Genomic DNA, 23254 nt, shown 5'->3' on the forward strand with positions numbered 1-23254 from the left:
TTGTCAAATGAATTAGGTATATTGTTAGTAAGTTAGCCATGTAATAAGCGGGATAATGTATAGCCTACTCGGTCATTGTCGCAAATAATTGACCTTCACTACGTTTAAAACACCTCGGTGCGGCGCCTCGGTATTTTAAACTCCGTGTCGGTCAATTATTTTGCGACAATGACCTCGTAGCTATACATTATCCCTTACATATCGTGATATTTATCGTTATCGTTATATCGCCCAGCCCTATGCTGCTGCACCCCTCTCCCTCTCTCTCTCTCTCTCTCTCTCTCTCTCTCTCTCTCTCTCTCTCTCTCTCTCTCTCTCTCTCTCTCTCTCTCTCTATCTATCGAATAGAATAGAAATACTTTTATTATCCTGAGGGAAATTTGACACTGCAAATCGCTCAACATTAAACATTTAGACAGAACAGGTCACGAATAAGAATAACAAAACAAATCAAATTGCCTAGGATAAGAATAGAATAAAAATGGAATAACATATACAGTAAATAAATACAGTAAAAATATTGAAGTCTACAGTAGGTGTAATATTGTGCTGTGCAGTGCTGTTTCAAAAGTAAGAGTCCAGGGCCCTCATTTATCAACAATTCTTAGAAAGTGTTCTATTTCCATTCTTAAGGACAGAATTTAGAATGTGTGTACGTACAGAAAAATCTGGATTTATCACACGTGCATACACGGGTTGTACGCACACTCGTGTTGATAAATACCTTTTTGTTCTACCGTCAATGCTTGTGCATGATTATCCATATATGGTCATGAAACACCCCCATGGGATGTGAAATAATGGACTGACCCGAGCGAACTTTGAGAAACTTCACTGAGAGCGAGATTGTTCACGGAGGTCTGACCAACTAATTCAACGCGCTGTCGAACCAAGAAGACACAACGCGTGTTATGGGATAAATACGCGACAGGCTGGCGGACTTGTACACGGTGATGTCAGATATCAACGACTCCCTAAGACCATTGCTGCAATTCTGCCTGGACAGCTCAAAATACTAATAAAGACCGTTAACCACTGTTTGGCGTTGGTGTGTCATTATAACCATGCTGGAATATGAATGCCTTTATTAGTTTTGTTCGATTGGCTACCGGGTATAATATGATTTGTAGAGGCATACAATCTATTTTGTTGTCGGTATTAGGTAGCCTATATGAATTACATATAATAGCATAGCCTACATTATGCAACAGTAACTTGTGCATATATAATAACACATGGCACAGCCCTGCGAAGCCATGTGCGAAGCCTGCACAGTAAATAATATGTATAGGCTATAGGCCGTCGTTTTGCCTTAATACTATAGCCTATATTCTCAAATGGCATTCAATGGCTATCCACTGTGGGCTAAATCTCCTCGCTCACGGACCAGTATACCTTATATCATATCATATTCCTATATGTCTCCAATGAATCGTGGGGCTCTGGGGAATAAAGGTTGGGAACCCCTGCTATTATAGCCCATATCCTTTATAATTTTTTTTTTTATCAATTTTTTTTATTATTATTCACATGAAACAAAACACATTAACACAATCACAATACATAGAACTTCACAAGAAAATAACAAAAACAATAATAATACAGAATAACAATTTATACAGACAAAGAGAAAAGAAAACAGAGTTCAACCTTCTAATTTCTAAATCCAAGGGGTACTATCTAATAATTGGTCTTTCCCAGTGTTCAGCCCCGATTCCCGGCCGTGTGACCTTATATTAATAAAACGTACATCTCCAATTCACCACAAGGACCACTTTTTGAGAACACGACCCGAAAACAGAGCAATGAACCTTCATGAAAAAACAAAAACCTGTAGAGGTGTTCCATAGACTCACAGAGACCGTGTAAAAGTGACCAAACAGTGAAGAAATAGTTAAATAGCTGCCCCCCCCATTAAATCCCCAGCTAAACTCAAGAGGACAAGACAAAAGACAAGACAGACAAAACATTTCCTCCTCCCCCTCCCAAGAGACCGCCGGACCCCCCCGATCAGGCACCCCAACCCCGCTCAGCCGCACACGGCGGTCCTTACCTTCTCAGCTGCTGCGAACCACAGGTCAATGCCAGCCTGTCCTACCCCAATCACCCGCGCCGTGGATATCTCAAGATAAATCACATCCAATAGTGTTAGGGACCAGTTAATCACTGTAAGCTTCTCAGGCTCCTTCCATCTCATTGCTATTAGCTTCTTCGCTGCTGTGACACCCGCTAGGACAACCCTTTTTAGTTGAATGGACGCAGGTAGTGTCGTTATATCGTTCAGGAGTAGCGTAACAGCTGTGAATGGGATAGTTAAGCCACACAGGTCTGAAAGTTTGTCCGTTATTGACCTCCAGAAGCGGGCCACTGGTGGGCAATCCCAATACATATGCATATAAGTGCCAGTGGCCTTTTGAGAGCACAAAGTGCACCGAGAGTCGGTTATCAGTCCCATAGCAAATAGCTTCCTAGGTGTAAGATAGGTCCTATGAATATAATTAAAATGTATTTGCTGGTGATCGGGGTTGCGGGAAGATAATGCCACATTTGCCCAAACATCATCTCAGTCAAACTCTGGGTCCAACTCCGGGATATCCACACGCCAGATTGTATCCAATGATACATTTTTATACGTGGATTGAATTAAGAGCGTATAAAAGTCTGAGACAAACCCTCTGGATGTCGTCCTGTCCACTATGAGCCTGAGGAACGGGTGTGGGTGCAAAGCTTGAGCCCACGGCACGCCATGCGCCCTCAGTGCTGACCTTAGTTGAAGGTAAAGAAAGAAGGACTCGCCGGGAAGATCATAAAATTCTCTTAATTCCTGAAACGCATGGAGGCCGTTCTTATCATAAATATCCTCCAGAGTATGCACTCCCCTCCTTTGCCATTGAGGAATATTAACCGGCTTGTGCCCAACAAGTAATTACTGGTTATTAAAAATTGGAGAGTCCAGATGCCATGGGCATTTAACCCCACACGACCTCTGTACACTACGCCACGTTTGGATCACGTGAGTTATGATCGGTCCATACCTCAGCCGGCATTTCGAAATAGAGACAGTGGAGTACACTACATCCTGCAATCTTAGCGGTGAGACCGCCGCCGCTTCTAAGGAGCGCCACGATACAGCCTCTACAGGGTCTAGCCAGCACATCAGAGGTCTCAGTGAAAAGGACCAGAAATAAAGCTTAAAATCAGGGATTGCGAGGCCCCCATCTTGTTTTCTACGTTGAGTAGTAGCCCTTTTGATTCTCGGGCGTTTGTTATTCCAGATAAACTTAGATACCATCGATTGTACCTTGCGCCAGTGGTCTATTGGAGGGGGCAGGGGGAGCATTGAGCTAACAAAATTTATCCTAGGCAGGACGTTCATTTTGATTATGGAAGCCCGGGCTTGTAAGGAGTTAGGAAGGGGCGACCACCTGTCTAGATCCTGGCGTATTTTATCATAAGTACCCGTGAAGTTGTACTTAGTAGTTTGGTTCAGCGTGGGGAATATCTCTATGCCCAAGTATTTAAAATGTTCTACTATGGGGATATCAGCTGGTAGTCGTACCGTCTTGGCCAGCTCATTAAGAGGTAGGCAGGCTGATTTGTTCCAGTTAATCTTAAAGCCTGACATTTTACCAAAGTCGTCGATTATTCTCAATAATTTTGTGGCCGACCGGGAGGGGTCGTCCATGAAAATCAGCAGGTCATCCGCATAGAGAGCAATTTTGTGTGGAGTATTATTGACCATTATGGGGACGATGTCCTCCGATTGCCTAATAAATTGGGCCAAAGGTTCGAGGGAAAGCGCGAACAGTCCTGGGCTCAGAGGACAACCCTGTCTAGAAGATCTGGAGACTGGAAAGAGTGTGGAACAGTTTTTGCCTGTCAGTATCATCGCAGACGGCGAGGCATACAGGACTTTAATCATATGAATAAAACTCTTCCCAAGACCCATGACCTCAAGTACCTTCCACAGGTATGACCACTCAAGTCTGTCAAACGCCTTCATGGCATCCAAAGACAGAACTGTGGACGGAGTTGTATTGTCTTTACTGTTATCGATTACATGCAACAGCCTCTTAAGATTATCTGTAGCCAGACGCCCCGGGATAAAACCAGTTTGATCGCAGTGTACCAATACCGTCATAAATCTCTGCAGGCGGCGGGCCAGCACCTTGGCAAACACTTTTAAATCGGCCCCGAGAAGACTCAAGGGCCTATAGCTACCACAATCATTGGGATCTTTGTCCTTCTTGAGAAGTAAGGAAATCAACGCCATGTTGACATCTCTTGAGAACTCCCCTTGCTCGATAGCATAATTGATCATATCGAGCATCAATGGACCCAGTTGGTCCCAAAAAGCTAAATACACCTCGGGTGGAATACCATCCCAGCCTGGTGCCTTGCCCCTCTGCATTTCAGCAATCGTCTCCCTCAACTCCATAAGAGTGATCGGTTTCCCCAGTTCCTTGGCCTCTTCCTCAGAAATGTGGGGTATCTCAAGCCCGCCAAAGAACGATTCAAATTTAGAGTCGTCGAAATTAACCTCTGAGCTATATAACTGCGAGTAAAACTCTTTAAAAGTGTCGTTGATCCTTTTCGAATCAGTAGTGATTGTACCCTGTCGCGTCTTGATCGAGGGGATATCCGAGAAATGATCATTCGAGCGTATTTTCATTGCCAATAGATGGCTAGGCCTGGAGCCGTGAAAGTAGTAATTTTGCCTTGTCCTATGTATCAAGAACTCAGACTGTTGTTTAAGTATGGAGTTTATTTCCTTCTTGACTATCTTACGTTGTGTGTTTAGTCGATCACTATAGTTAGTTTGCAAAGATGCGTATAGATCCGCATATAATGTTTCCAGTCCTTCTAGTTTTTTTGACCGGGATTTACGTAAGTTGGAGGCGAAAAGTGTGACATGACCCCTGATAAATCCTTTCAATGCGTTCCATAGGACCCTGGGGTCATCGACCGTGCCAACATTGATCTGCAAGAATTCAGCTAGTTTACTCCTGAACTCAGAGCAGAAATCATCGTTCTTTAATAAGGTTGAGTTAAAACGCCACCTGGGAGCTCTCGTGGAGAGCCTGCCAAAGGTTGCCACAAGGAAAATCCCTTTGTGGTCCGAGAGAGCCAGGGGAACCAATGAGACGTCGAAACTATCAAACAAATTAGGGGATGCGAATGCATAGTCTATTCGAGAGAAGGTTTTGTGTCTGGCAGACAGGTGAGAGTAATCCTTGAGGGTGGGATTGGATAAGCGCCATAGGTCTGCGAGCCCAGTGTCCTGGGCCCACATCCTGAGGGCCTTAGAGGACCGTTTTTGGTCGCTTGTTTCAGAGGATCCGGACCTATCCATCTCCGCATTCCAGCACGCATTAAAATCGCCACCCACAATGAGAGCGTATCCAGTAAGTTCCAACATATTCTTCGTGATTGTATTATAGAACGCTGAATCAAATGTGTTAGGGGCATACAATGCTATTATTGCCATCTTCCTATGAGAGAACTCAACTTTTGCTATAGTAATCCTTCCCTCCGTGTCCGACCACACATCCAGGACTTTGATATCAAGGTTACGTCTTGTAACTATGACGACTCCTTTCGTCTTATCATGGGCTGAGGATGAGGAGATAACGTGATATTGTCGATTTGCTAGCCTTGACACATCACCCACCAATAAATGCGTCTCACTAAGGAGAGCAATGTCAATATTTCTTCTCTTCAATAACCAAAGGACACTGGCACGCTTGTGTGGGGCGTTAAGACCTCCTGCGTTCCAAATTAAGATATTCAGTTTAGCCATGGTCGAGTTTGTCTAAATGCGTAGAGAACATACCAGTGCAGCCAGGCTGAGTACAGAGGCGCTGATCCAGGCAGGCCCAGACGGTCAATCCCAGGAGTTCAGAGGAGGAACAATTACACACATATAAGACAACAGCACATAAAACACATAAAAATACCACCCCAGTTACAACCCCCCCTCCTTCTACTCTAAACCCTAGCCCACCCGTCCTATTATAAGCCCTCCTATACCCACTCTCCAATCCCCACCCTATGCCCCATCCACTAAGGATGGTCATCTTCCTATCATTTCCCACTAGAGTCATGGATCCAGTAAGACGCTCCCCACTCCGACCCCCCTCTAGATAAACCCCTGATTAAACCCCCACTAGTCCAATAAACACAAATAATAATAAAAATAAAATTCAATAAAGATATCGGTCGAAAACCACCTGAGCCTTGGCCCTAACATGAGATAACCATAATGGAAAAAATAGCCATTATTATATAATAACTCAACATCACACCTGCAACCATCTATTTCCGAGTCTGCGCTTCAACGTCGCAATGTTATAGCACAAATGGATAAAGGAAAATTCAAAACAAAATTAAATTAAAGCATACCAGCCGATAGTCTAAGGCAGGATCGGGTCACAGGTAAATTGTGCAAAATTGTGCAAACAGATGTCATTTAAACAATGACAATAATAAGAAAGGGAAAAAAGGGGGTTATGGTCAAAGTGCACACCTGTAACAGTCCCTCTGATCAGGCACAACGGCTGAAATAACATAACCTATGTAAGAATAGAATTAAACACATTCATTAATCCGGGGATGGTAATAGGCAATACCTGACACAACCTGTTATCATATATTGTTCCAATAAAGATATCGGTCGAAAATCACAGTGAGCCTTGGCCCTAACATGAGATAACTATAATGGAAAAAAAAATAGTCATTATTATATAACATCTCAACATCAACCCTGCAACCATCTATTTCCGAGTCTGCGCATCAACGTCGCAATGTTATAGTACAAATGGATAAAGGAAAATTCAAAACAAAATTAAATTAGAGCATACCAGCATATAGTCTAAGGTAGGATCGGGTTCCAGGTAAATTGTGCAAACAAATGTCATTTAAACAACGATAATAAGAAGAAGGGGAAAATGGGGTTATGGTCAAAGTGCACACCTGTAACAGCCCCTCTGATCAGGCACCACGGCTGGAATGACATAACCTATGTAAGAATAGAATTAAACACATTCATTAACCCGGGGATGGTAAAAAGCAATACCTGACACAACCTGTTATCATATCTTGTTTATATATATATTCAACCGATCTTCTCCTACCGGAGCCCAAAGCTCAAAACAGCCTGGATATAAAAATAACAGCATACAAGAAGTTAGTTAAGGACTCGATCACCGTTGAATTGTGCCAGCCGATTACACTTAAACAGCAACAACAACCAAAGTGCGTAAATATTAACGGGTCTCGAATGTCTCAGCGCAGACGATAGACGCAGCCCGCTAGCTAGCCCGAGGCTAGCGCGTAAGCTAGTGATGAATCCGGATAGCACGTTAGTCTATTATGTACATTGTTCAGCTAGCTCGTTAGCTTCCAAAGAGGCGATACACAAGTACGACCATGAGGTCAGCTTTAGCAAGTAACAGAAGTCATTGGGAAGCCCCGCTAGTTCCACCGATAGTGGAAGTCGTTGGTGTAGACGGTGAAGAGGAAGGGAGAGAGGACTGTCCCCTGCGGGGCCCCGGTGTTGCTGACCAGTCTGTCTGACACACAGCTCCGTAGGCGCACGTACTGTGGTCTGCCCGTCAGATAGTCAACAACCCAGGACACCAGGGGGGCCTCTACCTGCATCGCCTCCAACTTCTCACCCAGCAGCCCAGGCCTTATGGTATCAAAAGCACTGGAGAAGTCAAAGAACATGACTCTCACAGTGCTCGCCGGCTTGTCTAGGTGAGTGTAGGCTCGGTTCAGCAGGTAGATGACAGCATCCTCTACCCCCAGTCGGGGCTGGTAGGCGAACTGGAGTGGGTCTAGGTGGGGTTTGGTCACCGGGCGGAGTTGCTCCAGGACTAACTTCTCCATGGTCTTCATTATGTGAGAGGTTAGAGCCACCGGCCTGTAGTCCTTGGACGTGCTGGGACGCGGGCACTTGGGGACAGGGACCACACAGGAGGTTTTCCACAGTGTCGGGACTCTCTGCAGCCTCAGGCTCATATTGAATATGAACTGGAGCACATCACACAGCTGAGAGGCACAGGTTTTGAGTACCTTTGGGCTCACCCCATCAGGACCTGCAGCCTTGCCTGCGTGTAACTTGCTCAGCTGTGTACTCACCTGGTCTGCAGAGAACCACACTGTGGGGGTCTCAGGTGTTGGGGGGAGGAGCGGGTCTTCGAGCCGCGGGGGGGCAGACAAGCTACACCAGAGATGAGGGGGGGTGGGCAGTTGGGGGGAGGGAGGGGGTTGCTCGAGTTGATGGGCTGAGAGGTGTGGGGGTGGGCAGGGCAACTGGAGTAGTGTCGGGGGGGGGGGGCAGACTAGCCGGGGCCGCTGTATCAAAGCTGTTGTAAAACAGGTTTAGCTCATTAGCCCGGTCCACAACTCCATCCACTGCCCTTCCCCCTGCCGGTTTGATGCCGGTTATGGTCTGCATTCCAGTCCACATTTGTTTGATGTTATTGTTCTCCAGCTGCCCTTCCAACTTCCTCCTGTATTTCTCTTTGCCCTGTCTGAGGTTGATTCTCAGAAGCCCCTGAACTCGTTTGACCTCCTCCCTGTTGCCTGCGTTGAAAGCCCTTTTCTTCTCGTTCAGTAGGGCTTTGATGTCCTTAGTGACCCATGGCTTGTTATTAGGGTAGCAGGTAACAGTCCTAGATGGAACATTGGAGTTTTCGTAGAAAATATCATCATGTCATTATAGATCTGTGTTGAGATATCATTTTATCTTTGTACAGCTTGACTGGTTCAATATGGCCAGCTAGTATAATGTGTGTGTGTCTCTTTAAAAGGTCCGAAAGTACCAAGGTTATCTTCCCAGCCAACCAAAACAAGGTTGTGCTATTACTTCCCGTAACTGGGAACCATTTCTATTTACTATTCATCATCATATCTGATGTATAATGTTACGTCTATTTCTGTGTATAATGTACGTTCTGACCAGAGCTCTTTGTCACTTTATGGTCAGTCGCTAGTGTGTGAACATGATTTATCTGTCTGTAAACTGTCCTTTCATTGTGGCCATTTTTGTGGCCATTTTTTAATAACGACTCCACACAGAGTCCACACAAAAGTTGATGTAGTCTGTGATGCACTCTGTGAGCCCATCAATGTCCTCTCCGTGGGGCTCACAGAGTGCCTGCCAGTCTGTGACCTCAAAGCAGCCCTGTAGTGCCTCTTGAGCCTCCTCCGACCACCTTCTCACTGTTATTTTGGTCGCAGGCTGTCTTCTGACCAGAGGCACATAACAGGGGTTGAGGTGAACCAGGTTGTGGTCCGACCGGTCCAGCTGTGGTAGTGGTGAGGAGCTGTACGCCTCCTTGATGTTGGCATAAAGCAGGTCTAGTCAGGTGTGGCAGCTGATGTATTGTTGGAAGTTTGGTAGTGATTTGTCCATTGTTAAAATCCCCTGAGATGAGGATTAGAGCCTTCGGGTGTTTCATCTGGAGACGTGCAATAGCGCCGTGGATGATGTCACGCGGGGCCGTCGGGTTTGCCGAGGGGGGGATGTAAGCGGCCATCATGATAACGTGGGGGATTTCTCTTGGCAAATAATATGGTCTGAGTCCTACAGCTAACATCTCTATATCCGGGTCACAGTGTCGCTCTTTGATCGTAATATGGCTGGGGTTACACCATCTCTTATTAATAAATAAGGCAAGCCCCCCTCCTTTACGCTTGCCGCTCCCGCGGTTACGATCAGAGCGCACAATCTGAGACCCGTCTATAGAGACATTGCTATCGGGAATATCGGTGTGCAACCATGTCTCAGAAAAACACATAATGCTACACTCACGGTATTCCTTTTGATCCACTTTTTCTCCTCCTATTTTTCTGTATTTTCCTCCCATCCCAATTTTTGTCGTTATGCCAATTCCCCCCTCCCCTTCCTGGTCGTTGCGCGCATGTGCCCCCCCCACTGGTCGGTCTAGGGAGCCCTGAAGTCATATCACACGCTTCCTCCGATACATAGGAGACAGCCAGCAGCCTCTTTTCACCTGGCAGCGAGGACTCTCATTGGTGAAGTGTAACGCGTGGGAGGGTCACACTACCTTCACCAGTTCCCTCCCTCGCTGTGCAGGCGCCCTGACCGACCTGTAGGAGTCGCTGTTTACAACGACCAGAATACCACTCTCCCTCTCTCTCTCCCCCCCCTCTCTCTCTCTATCTCTCTCTCTCTCCCTCTCTCTATCTCTCTCTCCCTCTCTCTATCTCTCTATCTCTCTCTCCCTCTCTATCTCTCTCTTCCCCTCTCTCCCTCTCCCTCTCTCTCTCCCCCCCCTCCCCCCCCCCCCCTCCCCCCTCTCTCTCTCTCTCTCTCTCTCCTCTCTCTATCTCTCTCTCTCTCTCTCTCTCTCTCTCTCTCTCTCTCTCTCTCTCTCTCTCTCTCTCTCTCTCTCTCTCTCTCTCTCGCTCTCTCTCTCTCTCTATGTAGCAGCAGACAGAGATGTGATGGTATGTCAGACGTCCAGACAGTCTACCAGTATTTATAAAGTCATGTTGACCACCTCCCAGCCCAATGACCTAATGACTGACTGTGTGTGTGTGTGTGTGTGTGTGTGTGTGTGTGTGTGTGTGTGTGTGTGTGTGTGTGTGTGTGTGTGTGTGTGTGTGTGTGTGTGTGTGTGTGTGTGTGTGTGTGTGTGTGTGTGTGTGTGTGTGTGTGTGTGTGTGTGTGTGTGTGTGTGTGTGTGTGTGTGAGTGTGTGTGTGTGTGTGTGTGTGTGAAAGTAAATGTTATGTAATAACAACAAGTAGCATTACTAACAGTCTGTCTGTATGTCTGTCCGTCTGTCTGTCAGCATGTCTGTCTGTATGTCATCATGTCTGTCTGCCTGCCTGTCTGCCACCTTGACCAAAATATCTATAGTAAATAGATATAAATAGTATACAGCGATGTATTAACAGCCCCAGCTGACAGCTGGATTAGCTGTATTGCGTGAGGCTCTCTGGCTCCCTCTAGAGTAATATATGACTAACTGCATTTAGGGGGGGGGGGCTTCAGAACAATGCCATCAGAACCTTTATTTGAAACAAAACAAGAAAAATACAGTTAAGAAACAGATCAGTATATTAAACGTGTTTAAAGTAAACTGTACATACATGTAATAATTAAATAAATTAAATAATAAAGCTACATTATTGATTCCTACCTTGTGTTGTTTAAAGTAAACTGTACTTCATATTCTCATCCTCTCTGTTCCCTCACTCTCTTCCCTCCTCTCATCCCTTCTTCTATCGCTCTCCTCCCTTCCCCTCCTCTCATCCCTTCTTCTATCACTCCCCTCCCTCTAGTCAGATACAGCAGGATCCCAGCGCTGGCTCGAACATGGCCAACACTGATGTCCAACACAAGATGCGCTGAAGAGGAGAAGAGGAGGAGGAGGAGGAGGAGGAGGAGAGGAAAGAGACCTGGACAAAAATATTTGATATTTGTATTCAAATAATAACATCTGAACATTTAAATCCTTTACGGAGGGGGGCAAGTCATCCAAATATTTTAAACATTTTTTTTTTTCAATAACAAAGAAACGGTTTAAAAACACATTTCCCTCATTAGAATAGGACGAGTGTTTGATTTATGTGTTCTAACAGGTGGAACAGACATGTTTAGGCTGTTCTGTGTTCTAACAGGTGGAACAGACATGTTTAGGCTGTTCTGTGTTCTAACATGTGGAACAGACATGTTTAGGCTGTTCTGTGTTCTAACATGTGGAACAGACATGTTTAGGCTGTTCTGTGTTCTAACATGTGGAACAGACATGTTTAGTCTGTTCTGTGGTTTAAATCACGCTCACCATGAACAGTTCCACTATTGAAAAGTGGGGTGAAAAGAGGAGGAGAGGAAGGAGAGAGGGGAGGTGAAAAGAGGAGGAGGAGGGAGGAGAGGAAGGAGAGAGGGGAGGTGAAAAGAGGAGGAGGGGTTTGGGGTCACTGTGTGTTTTCCTTAAAGGGGCACTTCACCAAAAAAACAATGCTGATTTATTTTGCACATAATCTCCACAGAGATACAACTCTATGATGTCATTATGATGTGTTAATTACAGCAGCATGACATTATGTTGATGACAAAATAGCAATGTCTTGTCTTATAGGGACTGTTACCATATCATTTCATGGAGCTGTAATGAACGCAACATAAGGATTCAATGTCTCTGATGACATCACTGGTGTGGCCATATTCAAACTCATTTACCCTCAATAACTGTCAATAACTAAATTAATGTGTGTAAAGCTGTTTAGAGGTTTGGACGTGTGTGAGATAAATCTCAGTTTAAATAAATCTGTGTTGTTCTTCGGTGAAATGCCCTTCTAATGAGATGAAGTAGCAGCTGGGACTACTTAGCCGGTTAGCTTAGTGTTAGCTTAGCTTCAGAATGCAGTAGCAGGGGCCTACTTAGCCGGTTAGCTTAGTGTTAGCTTAGCTTCAGAATGCAGTAGCAGGGGCCTACTTAGCCGGTTAGCTTAGTGTTAGCTTAGCTTCAGAATGCAGTAGCAGCTGGGCCTACTTAGCCGGTTAGCTTAGTCTTAGCTTAGCTTCAGAATGCAGTAGCAGGGGCCTACTTAGCCGGTTAGCTTAGTGTTAGCTTAGCTTCAGAATGCAGTGGCAGGGGCCTACTTAGCCAGTTAGCTTAGTGTTAGCTTAGCTTCAGAATGCAGTAGCAGGGGCCTACTTAGCCAGTTAGCTTAGTGTTAGCTTAGCTTCAGAATGCAGGGGCCTACTTAGCCAGTTAGCTTAGTGTTAGCTTAGCTTCAGAATGCAGTAGCAGGGGCCTACTTAGCCAGTTAGCTTAGTGTTAGCTTAGCTTCAGAATGCAGTAGCAGGGGCCTACTTAGCCAGTTAGCTTAGTGTTAGCTTAGCTTCAGAATGCAGTAGCAGGGGCCTACTTAGCCGGTTAGCTTAGTGTTAGCTTAGCTTCAGAATGCAGTAGCAGCTGGGACTACTTAGCCGGTTAGCTTAGTGTTAGCTTAGCTTCAGAACCTGAACATAGTGGGTGTCATTCTGAATCATAGGCTACAGCTGCCACCTAGCACACGTTTGAACATTGTGTAACATTTCACATTTGTGAACGCAGCCCTGTTGATCCTCACCAACACAAGAGGCTTTCTGTTCCTAAGACCAAAGTTCTGTTTGCTTGAGGGAGGGAGGGAGGGAGGGAGGGAAAGAGGGAAGGAGGGAGGAGGGGGAGGGAGGGAGTGAGGAGGGGGAGGGAGGGAGAGAAGGAAGGAAGGAGGGGGAGGGAGGGAGAGATGGGAACATTGAAGAGAACGAGGGAGTTTTATTTTCACTTTAAAAAAAAATGTAATGGCTAAGCCAACCTATTTAAGGTATTGCTATTTTGAAATTCTTGTTATTTTGGTTTGGAGTAGGGGAGGTTCTGGGGATGTAGCAGAGGTTCTGGGGGTCTAGGGAAGGTTCTGTGGGTCTAGGGAAGGTTATGTGGGTCTAGGGAAGGTTCTGGAGTCTAGGGAAGGTTCTGGGAGTCTAGGGAAGGTTCTGGGAGTCTGGGGAAGGTTATGGGAGTCTGGGGAAGGTTCTGGGAGTCTAGGGAAGGTTCTGGAGTCTAGGGAAGGTTCTGGGAGTCTAGGGAAGGTTCTGGGAGTCTGGGGAAGGTTCTGGGAGTCTAGAGAAGGTTCTGGGAGTCTAGGGAAGGTTCTGAGAGTCTAGGGAAGGTTCTGGGAGTCTAGGGAAGGTTCTGTGGTGGTTCTGCGTTCACACAGAGGCCCTTCACACCGGCCGGGCCGGAGCCGGTTCCCGAATGTAATCTGGAACCGGCCGGCGTGTTCACACCGGGAATAATTGGTTCGGAACATGACGGAGGCTTTAGTTCGGCCCTCTAAGAAAACACTGAGCACCGATTTTTCATGTTCCGAACCAATTATTCCCGGTTGAACGCGCCGGCCGGTTCGAGATTCCGTTCGAGATTAGCGGCCGGTGTGAAAGGCCTAACAGAGATGCACAGAGCGAGCACTAAACATCCCATTCCTCACGGCCCCACCAGTCACATGATCTTCTTCTAGGTTTATAGGTTCTCACGTGTATACCGCCACCTAGGGGCTCTAAATGAGCCTGTAATGAGGCTCCTGATCCCCGCCACATCACCTCTTCCCACTAAGTGGCAGTAATGAGTAAAGTTCAGTGTTCTAACCACCACTGAATCTGAGGAAGAAGCAGTGGTGCCTTCTGGGTAGAAACCTTGCCGCAGTAGCCGTGGAAGTGCTGTACTGTGTGGACAGGAAGCTGTATGTGTGGACAGGAAGCTGTACTGTGAGACAGGAAGCTGTACTGTGTGGGCAGGAAGCTGTATGTGTGGACAGGAAGCTGTACTGTGAGACAGGAAGCTGTACTGTGTGGACAGGAAGCTGTACTGTGGACAGGAAGCTGTACTGTGAGACAGGAAGCTGTACTGTGTGGACAGGAAGCTGTACTGTCTGTGTGACAGGAAGCTGTATTGTGTGACAGGGAGCACAGAGCTGTGTATATCCCTTTCACTGCCAAACGGTTAACCCTTTCACTGTGACAATACACAGAAGGTTAACCCTTTCACTGACACAACAGCAGGTTAATAACCCTTTCACTGCCACACTACAGAAGGTTAACCCTTTACTATCACACTACCGATAACCGGTCGGTAGTGTGATAGTAAAGGGTTAACCTTCTGTAGTGTGGCAGTGAAAGGGATTATGTGCTGACGCGTCATGAAAGCCTTTTATCAACCCTTTCCGTCAACACCCTACATTCACACTTAGCTACATTCACACCTGGGAGCTCTGTTGACTGTGATCTCACACCTGTTGGCTGTGATCAGACACCTGTTGGCTGTGATCAGACACCTGTTGGCTGTGATCAGACACCTGTTGGCTGTGATCACACACCTGTTGACTGTGATCACACACCTGTTGACTGTGATCACACACCTGTTGACTGTGATCAGATGTGATCAGACACCTGTTGGCTGTGATCACACACCTGTACGCTGGAAGAAAAACTAAATGCACATTGTCAACATTGTAAAAAAAATATATATATATTTATAAAGTTACATGGTGTCAGCTTATACTTTCAAATTATATTTTTGTGTATCATTTTATTTTAATTTGAATAAACTAAAAGGGAAACAGTGAATAGTCACGATTCATTCAATTTTAGCTGATTCAACAACAAAAAAAAGGTTTCTTAGAAATATAAGTTGAGAAAAAAAGAGACAAAAAGGACAAACATCAGATTTTTCGTGCCCGTGTGAACGCAGCCTTTTATGCATGAAAACCAAACGGACGCAGGCCTCCCTCCTACAGTATGTTCTCTGTCAGGTCCTATGCAGCTAATGTGTCCATATAGAGTGATGTGTCTTCTACAGCGTTTTCACCTTGTTCCTAATGGTTCCTGGCGCTGCAGGCCAGGGGCGGAGCAAGAACTTCTGGGTCCTGTCCTCATCCTGTCCCATTTCTTAAATTAGGGTTAGGGTTGGGGTTAGGGGGTTAGGGTTAACCCCCTAACCCCAACCCCTAACCCTAACCCCAACCCTAACCTGTCCAGTTCTGCCACTAGGGTGAAAGGTGTGACACTTGTTGTTCACACGCTTAATAGTGATTGTTTTAAAAAAACAAACATGGATTATTGTAATGTGAGTCTAAGATGTGATACTGAACTACTTTTTTGGCATATACATAAAATCTAGCCAACGCTATCCACAAACACACGTGAAGAAAACCCTAAACCCATTTGACCAGTTCTGCAACTACAGTAAGGTGCCTCGAGGGTTAAAAATGTCATAAAAAGACAATTATCCTTAAGCAACACAATTAATTGACAAATCTATAATATTGCTAATTACGGTACATTGGGTTGCCAGAGGTGTGCGTATCAACATCAAATCAATCAATCAATCGATCAGCGTGTGGGTCGCCCAGTGGTTCCTCGTCAACAGATCGTTGTGAAAGCTTGTATTCTCTCCTATTGCAGCACTATTGTAATGAAATGTTGTTTTGTTTTGTTAGCGTGAAAGTCATCATGTTTACCTTTTATATTTCTCCCTTATCTATTTCTCCTTTATCTATACCTATCTATCTATATGCATTTTTTGTCCATCTTTATACTTTGTTTAAGACTAGTTGGAAGCTGTAGGATTATTCAGTTATGTTGATAAGTAGCTAGAAAATGGTACCACGTAAAACCGTTTTTTTTAGGATGATTTCTGTTGTAGTTGTTTTCTGATCGTTTTTACGTAATTTTATTTTATTTGTATTTTATTTGATTTAATTTCCTGTATCACACAATGTGGGGTTTTGTTTTGAACATGTTGAATCAGTAGCAACGTTACATCACATCATAATGTCATCATAATGTCATATCTTAATGTCATCATAATGTTGCATCATAATGTCATATCATAATGTCATATCGTGTCACATCATAATGTCACATTGTCATATAATGTCACATTATGTCATATAATAATGTCATATCATGTTACATCATAATGTCACATCTTAATGTCACATCGTAATGTAACATAATTTCCTCCATGTTGGAAACTTTTTAAACTTTTTACAGTTTACTCCGTCATGTTTTACAGTTTACTCCGTCATGTTTTACAGTTTACTCTGTCATGTTTTACAGTGCAATGGTGTTCAACAGTTTAAACATATTCAACAAAGATCGACTGTTCAAGACTCCTCTGCCAGCTTTCTTCTGAATCTAAATTAAAAAGAAAAATTAATCATCTCACCTTTTTCTTTTAGTGGAAAGAGTTAAATGATTTAGGCCATAAGGTGAAGCCTGAAAAATGGCTTGTCTGCATAACTACATTCTGAATGCATTTTTCCACAGACAATACCATCATGGACATTGGGTTAAAAGTTCTCCGCAAGATATCATGCCGATTTTTGTCAGGGGCCATAAATGTATGAAAAAAAAAAATTAAAATGTGTTGGGAAGACAAAATCTCTCTGAAATTGACATTTACACATGTACCTAAACATCTGAGTCAAATATTTGTGCATTAGTTATTATACTTGAATGTGGATTCATAAGAGAGAGCAGGAGCAGCAGTGAAAAGCAGCTTGCAGCGTCAGAAGTCAAGTGAATGAATGAAAACTTTATTTAACAGATTGCAGAATGGGTACAATACAGTACGGCTCAATACACACAATTGTTAAGAGGATGCAGACCAGAGAAAGACGTTTGTCTTGTTTACATCAGGGTCCCCCATTTTCAATTCATATTGACATTTATGACATACACAACATACATGACATTTATGGCATAGGGACATACATGACATACAGGTATTTAGTACTGATACATTTGTGACATAAACAGTATTCAAATATACAGTACTGTTACCCATAGATCCTGACAGAGTATATACATATGATGGGGAGGGGACTGTACATTAGGAGGGGGTGGGTGGGAGAGAAATATACATACGGTGGGGTGGGGAGAGAATATATACATACGGTGGGGAGAGAATATATACATCAAGAGTACAGTACCGTACATATATACAGTCAAGAGTTTTATTTGTCACGGCATACAAGCATACAGTGAAATGCGGGGGGGTCATGCCTGCAGCGATTGTGCAATAATACAAGTAATAAGAATAAGACATAACAGGTATAATGTACATAAAGTTTACAAAAAGCATGATAAAGACATGCTAAGGTCCTACGATAGTGCAATACAATGTTGGCTACGGATGAGGCACTGGGTCTTATGTACACTACTATACAATGCTATACTATACAATCTACAGTTATACTATGTGTACTTATGCTAACTTGCTATATCCATCTGTTTACTATACAAGAACCACTCCCGTTCTTTTTTATTTTTTAAAGTGACCTTTCCATTGTGTAAAGTGACCGTTGGGTGTGAGCGTGTGCAGCATGTGTGTGTGTGTGTTCATGCTAAAGTGACTGCTAGTGTGTGAGCGTGTACAGTGTGTGTGCTCATGTGTGCTTGTGTGTGGAGAGTTCAGTGTTCAAGACTCTGATGGCCTGGGGGAAGAAGCTGAGCCGAAGTCTCTCTGTCCTAGTTGCTGGTGTGCACAGGCGTTTGCCTGACTGCAGCAGCTTGAACAGGCTATTGTTGGGGTGGTGAGGGTCTTTCAGAAGCAGGAAGTAGATAGCTCTGTTGGAATACCTCTGGCAGAAATAATGAGTCCACACAGTTGATGACTAAGCATGTCAGTGAACCAACTGTAAACTATTTTTATTTTTTTATGTAAAGTGTCCCTTGGTGACATCACAAATGCAAGTATGGATGCTCTTGACCGGATCCCTTAAACTTTAGGAATATCCATGATACTCCTCTTTATTAACACCACTTACCCTCTTACAGGTTATTCACACCTTGGTGTCATCACACCTGGACTACTGCCCAGCAATCTGGTCAAGTGCAGCAAAAAAAGATCTCAACAAACTTCAGGTTGTTGATAGATATTTCATTAATATAATCATTAATATCTACATTTACATTTAGTCATTTAGCTGACGCTTTTATCCAAAGCGACTTACAAGTTCTGTACGACAAGCCATCAGGAAGGGCACAACTCTATCAGCTGAGTAACAATGTTCATCAAAGTGTTGAGTGCTACAGTGTAGGTTAGTTTATTAGGACAAGTGCATGACAGTATGGTTAGTTAGGGTTAGATTTTTTTTTGTATTTTTTATTTTTTAATTCAGATAATGGTTGAAGAAGTGCGTCTTTAGTCGACGGCGAAAGATTGGACGTGTTTCGGCTGTCCTAACTGGGGTGGGTAGTTCATTCTGGTTGTGGGGCAAGGACTGAGAATAGGCGACTTCTCTTTGATGACCCCCCAGGAGCTTGGATAGGAGTAGGTCTGAGGCGGCCAGAAGATGCAGAGCGTAGGGGTCTTGAGGGTGTGTAGTTAGAGACCATTGACCGGAGGTAGGCGAGAGCGGTTCCCTTCGCTGCACGGTATGCTAGGTCGAGGGCCTTGAAGCGGATTCATGCAGCAATGGGGAGCCAGTGCAGGTCCCTAAGAAGTGGGGTGACATGGGCCGACTTCGGTAGGTTTGAGATCAGGCGGGCCGCTGCGTTCTGAATGAGTTGAAGAGGCTTGGTGGCAGTGGCCGGGAGGCCAGCGAGCAGTGCATTGCAGTAGTCGAGGCGGGAGATGACTGTTGATTGGACGAGGAGTTGGGTGGCTTCTTTTGTCAGGAAGGGGCGGATCCTTCTGACGTTGCTCAGGAGGAATCGGCAGGTTCTGGTTGTCGCTGCGATGTGAGCAGAGAAGTTCAACTGGTCGTCGAGGACAACACCAAGGTTCTTGGCGGTCGGGGACGCGGTCACAGCTGCATTCTCGACTGTGATGGAAAGGTCGGTCAGGGGGGAGGATTTGGCCGGCAGGTGGAGCAATTCTGTTTTGCTTAGGTTTGCTTAGGTTCATCATAATATCTTCTAAGCTCCTCTGGTGAGAGCATAATCTCCCCCACTGTGCCAGTGGGTCGAGTGACGACGCCAGCCAGGAACCCAAAATACCTTGACCTGTGTGGCCTGAGTGACCTCTGTATCCGGCCACAGGCCACTGAGTGAAAGGAGCAAAGATGGACATATTATCAGATTCAGCAACAGCTCACATATAACCCCACATATGACGATATACGACCAAGCCTGTCTGATCATCTATTTATTAACCAGTGGCTCGCTAACTTTGGAACCCACATAGTATAAAAGCATGGTTGTGTCATCATTCTGGAGCCACACAGCCCCCATGGAGGGCTGTGGTCTCCAGGACTGTTCCTCGTTCTGTGTGTTCCTGTGTCAATAAAGACCATCGATTGACTTCACCTTCGTCTCCTGGCTCATCATATCAATCCAAAGAACTCAGTTTTATACTATCATTGTGCAGAATAGAGCAGCTCGTCTTGCACTCTACGAGAACAGGTGTAGACCAAATGCATAGCGATCTTGCGTGGTTGAAAGTAGAGGACAGATCGACACGCAGCCTACTAACACTATTCAGGAATATAACTGTGTCTAAACAACCAAGCTGCCTGAACTCAAGAATAACTTTATCCCAAGACAGACATGAGCACAGGACAAGACAAGTCACCAGGGGTCCTGTTTCAATTCCTCTACCGAGATCAAATGCAATGAAAAAAGAACTGTTATGTATAGGGCCATCTCACAGTGGAATAGGTTGCCATATATAATTACTCAAGCTGCAACAAGCAAAGAAAGCTTTAAAAAGCAAGTAAAGAGGTTACTTTTGGGTACAGGCACAATGCTTGATATATAACATTTTATTATTTGACTAGATATTTTGTAATATTTTGGTATAATGTTAATGTAATGAGGTGGGTTGGGTTGGGTGGGTGTGGGGGGGGGGGATTATGTTTGATTTTTTGTAATTTTTATGTAAATTGTTTCGTATGTGTGAATGAATGAATGAATGAAAACTTTATTAACAGATTGCAGAATGGGTACAGTGCAGTACAGCTCAATACATACAATTGTTAAGGGGATGCAGACCAGAGAAAGACTTTCGTCTTGTTTACACCAGGGTCCCCCATTTCCAATTCATCGTAACATATATGACATACATGACATACAGATAGACAGTACTGCTACATCTATACATTTATGACATACCAGATTTGCAATTACAGTACTGTATTTGTGATACAAAAAGAGTCCAGAAAGAAAAGAGTATATACATTAGGCGTAGAAACTGTACATTGGATTGGGTAGGTGGGGGTGGGACTGTACATTGGAGGTGGTTGGGGGGGGGGGGGGGGGGGTAGGAGTGTGGGGGGGGGGGGGTTGGGTAGGAGTGGGGGGGGGGGGGGGTTGGGTAGGAGGGGTGGGTGGGGACTGTACATTGGAGGTGGTTGGGTGGGGGGGGGGGGTGGGTAGGAGGGGTGGGTGGGGGACACTGTACAACTGTACAAACAACACTGTACATTGGATTATTGACAAGACCATACTTGGTAATTTACTGTACATTGGCGGGGGTTGTGTTCGGACATTTACAGGGGCCAGTTTCGAGTTGCAGTCTCCCTTAGGTGTTTTTTGAGAGTGTTTTTGAAAGTGGGTAGTGATTCACATTCCTTTACAGCTTTGGGTAGGGCGTTCCACATTGATGTGGCATAATTGCGAAACGTGTTTAGTCCCTTGTTTGAGCCGAATCTGGGTTTAACATGATTTGTGGAGCTCCCTCTGGTGTTGTGATCGTGGTATTCACTGACCTTTGGGAAGTATTTAGTCATGTACATGGGTACCTTGGTCGTGTAGTGTATCTTGTAGACCAGGCCCATTGCAAGTTGCTGTACTCTGTCGTCTACTCTAAGCCATCCTAGGTTGTCAAAGTGGGCAGGGGTGAGGTGGGTTCTAGGAGTAAGGTCAAGCAGTAGTCTGACCAGTTTGTTTTGAGATGTTTGTAATTTTGTTTTTAGCGCCTTTGAGGTGCTTTGGTACCATGAGGTGCAAGCATAGTCGTAGTACCCTTGAATGAGTGCTCCTGCTAGAGTCTTCAGGGTATTCTTGTTTACCAGTGAGGAGATCCGGTACAAGAAACGAGTTCGTTGGTTGACTTTTTTTATTACATTGGATGCCATTTTGTCACAGGAAAGATTTGCCTCTAGGATGGAACCCAGGTAGGTAATATCTTCTTTCCTTGTGACAATATTGTCACCCACTGTAACTGAGAAGCCGTCGGTCTTGCTGAGTTTGTTATTTGAACCGAAGAGAATGGACTCTGTTTTGCCCATGTGTAATGATAGTTTGTTATCAGCGAGCCATATGCAGATTTTGCTTAGTTCTGAGCTGAGGGTTTTTTCAACCTGTAATTTGTTCTTGTCAGAGACCAGCAGGGCTGAGTCGTCCGCAAACAGGAACAAGTTGCAGTCACAAGCTGACGACATGTCATTTGCATAAATTAGGAACAGTAGCGGACCTAGTATGCTTCCTTGTGGAACACCACAGTTTACTGTGGTGGGGATAGGGTACCGTTTACCTCCACCATCTGCTCTCTCCCCTCCAGGTAGGATTGCATCCAGCTCACTGATAGACTATCAAAACCAATTGCTTTTAGCTTGTCAATCAGAATGGTGTGATTGACAGTGTCGAAGGCCTTTTGTAGGTCCAGCATGACCATGCCGCAGTATTTGCCCGCGTCCACCTCTTGTTTGATGTGGTCGTTTAAATAGAGAAGGCATGTGTCAGTGGAGTGGGATGTTCTGAAGCCAGATTGGAATTCGTAGATTAGATTTTTTTCCGCAAGGTATTTTTCGACCTGTTCGTATACAATTTTTTCCATGACTTTCGAGATGGAGGTAAGGATAGAAACAGGGCGGTAGTTGCCTGGGTCTAATTTACTGCCTTTTTTGTGCAGAGGGGTCACTCTCGCAATTTTGAAGTCCTTGGGGACGTGTCCCTGTTTTATAGAGAGGTTTATTATGTGTGTGATGACTGGGGTGATGGCGGCTGCTGAGTCTCTGAGGAATTTGGAGGGGATGTTGTCATGGCCAGTGGCCTTGTTAGGTTGGAGGGCGCTCAGTTTTTTGAGTACCTCATCTGTTGTTACCATTTCCAGTTTGAAGTCGTCTTTGTGGACCCCTAGGTTTTTGTAGTAAGCTACTATGTGTTCTACCCCATAATGCCCTGAGTGGGAGGGTAGTTTGTTTACCAGTGTTGTGGCTATGTTTGTGAAGAAACTATTTAAGTAATTGGCTACATCCAGCTTTTCTGTGATGAGCGTGTTGTCCGTCTTTATGTTTATGTTTGAGAATCTGGTTTTAAGTTTTTTACTGCAGCCTAGTTGGTTATTGAGTAATTTCCAAAGTTCACGCGGTTTGTTTTTGTTTTCCTCGGTTTTGTCATTGATGAATTTTTTCTTTGCTGTTTTGATCATGGAGTTTACATCATTTCTTAGTCTGTTTCTTTCCAGTTTGAGTTCAGTCACGTGGGCTTGGAGTTCACTGCTCATGCTTTTGGTAAGCTTTGACTGACTTTTACGAAACTCAGAGCATTTTTTGTCTCTGGTTTTCATAGCGGTCAGTATTTCAGCGTGCATCCACGGCTCAGCGCAATTTTTTACCCTGGTGGTTCTTAGGGGGGCCATGTTGTTTAGTATCGTTGAAAATTTGGTTTTGAAGCCAAGCCATGTTTCTTCAACCAGTGTACCATTGAGCTCATCTGACCAGTCCAGACCCTCCAGTTCAAGGTTAAAGGCCTCGCTAGAGTAGGTTTTTAGGTCTCTAGA

The 23254-nt window shown here is 44.7% G+C and overlaps 1 protein-coding gene across 1 annotated transcript in view; it reads left to right on the forward strand.

Moving 5' to 3' along the window:
* Positions 1-11857, forward strand: part of cbfb (core-binding factor subunit beta) — an 81583-nt gene extending 69726 nt beyond the window's left edge. The window contains exon 4 of the mRNA XM_084315503.1: positions 11323-11857. Within this exon, the coding sequence (XP_084171629.1) occupies positions 11323-11388 (66 nt within the window). The 3' untranslated portion in view covers positions 11389-11857. The remainder of the gene's footprint in view (positions 1-11322) is intronic.
* The last annotated feature ends 11397 nt before the right edge of the window (positions 11858-23254 follow it).

This window comes from Notolepis coatsorum (genome assembly GCF_963971535.1).
Source record: "Notolepis coatsorum genome assembly, chromosome: 6".
Taxonomy (NCBI): domain Eukaryota; kingdom Metazoa; phylum Chordata; class Actinopteri; order Aulopiformes; family Paralepididae; genus Notolepis; species Notolepis coatsorum.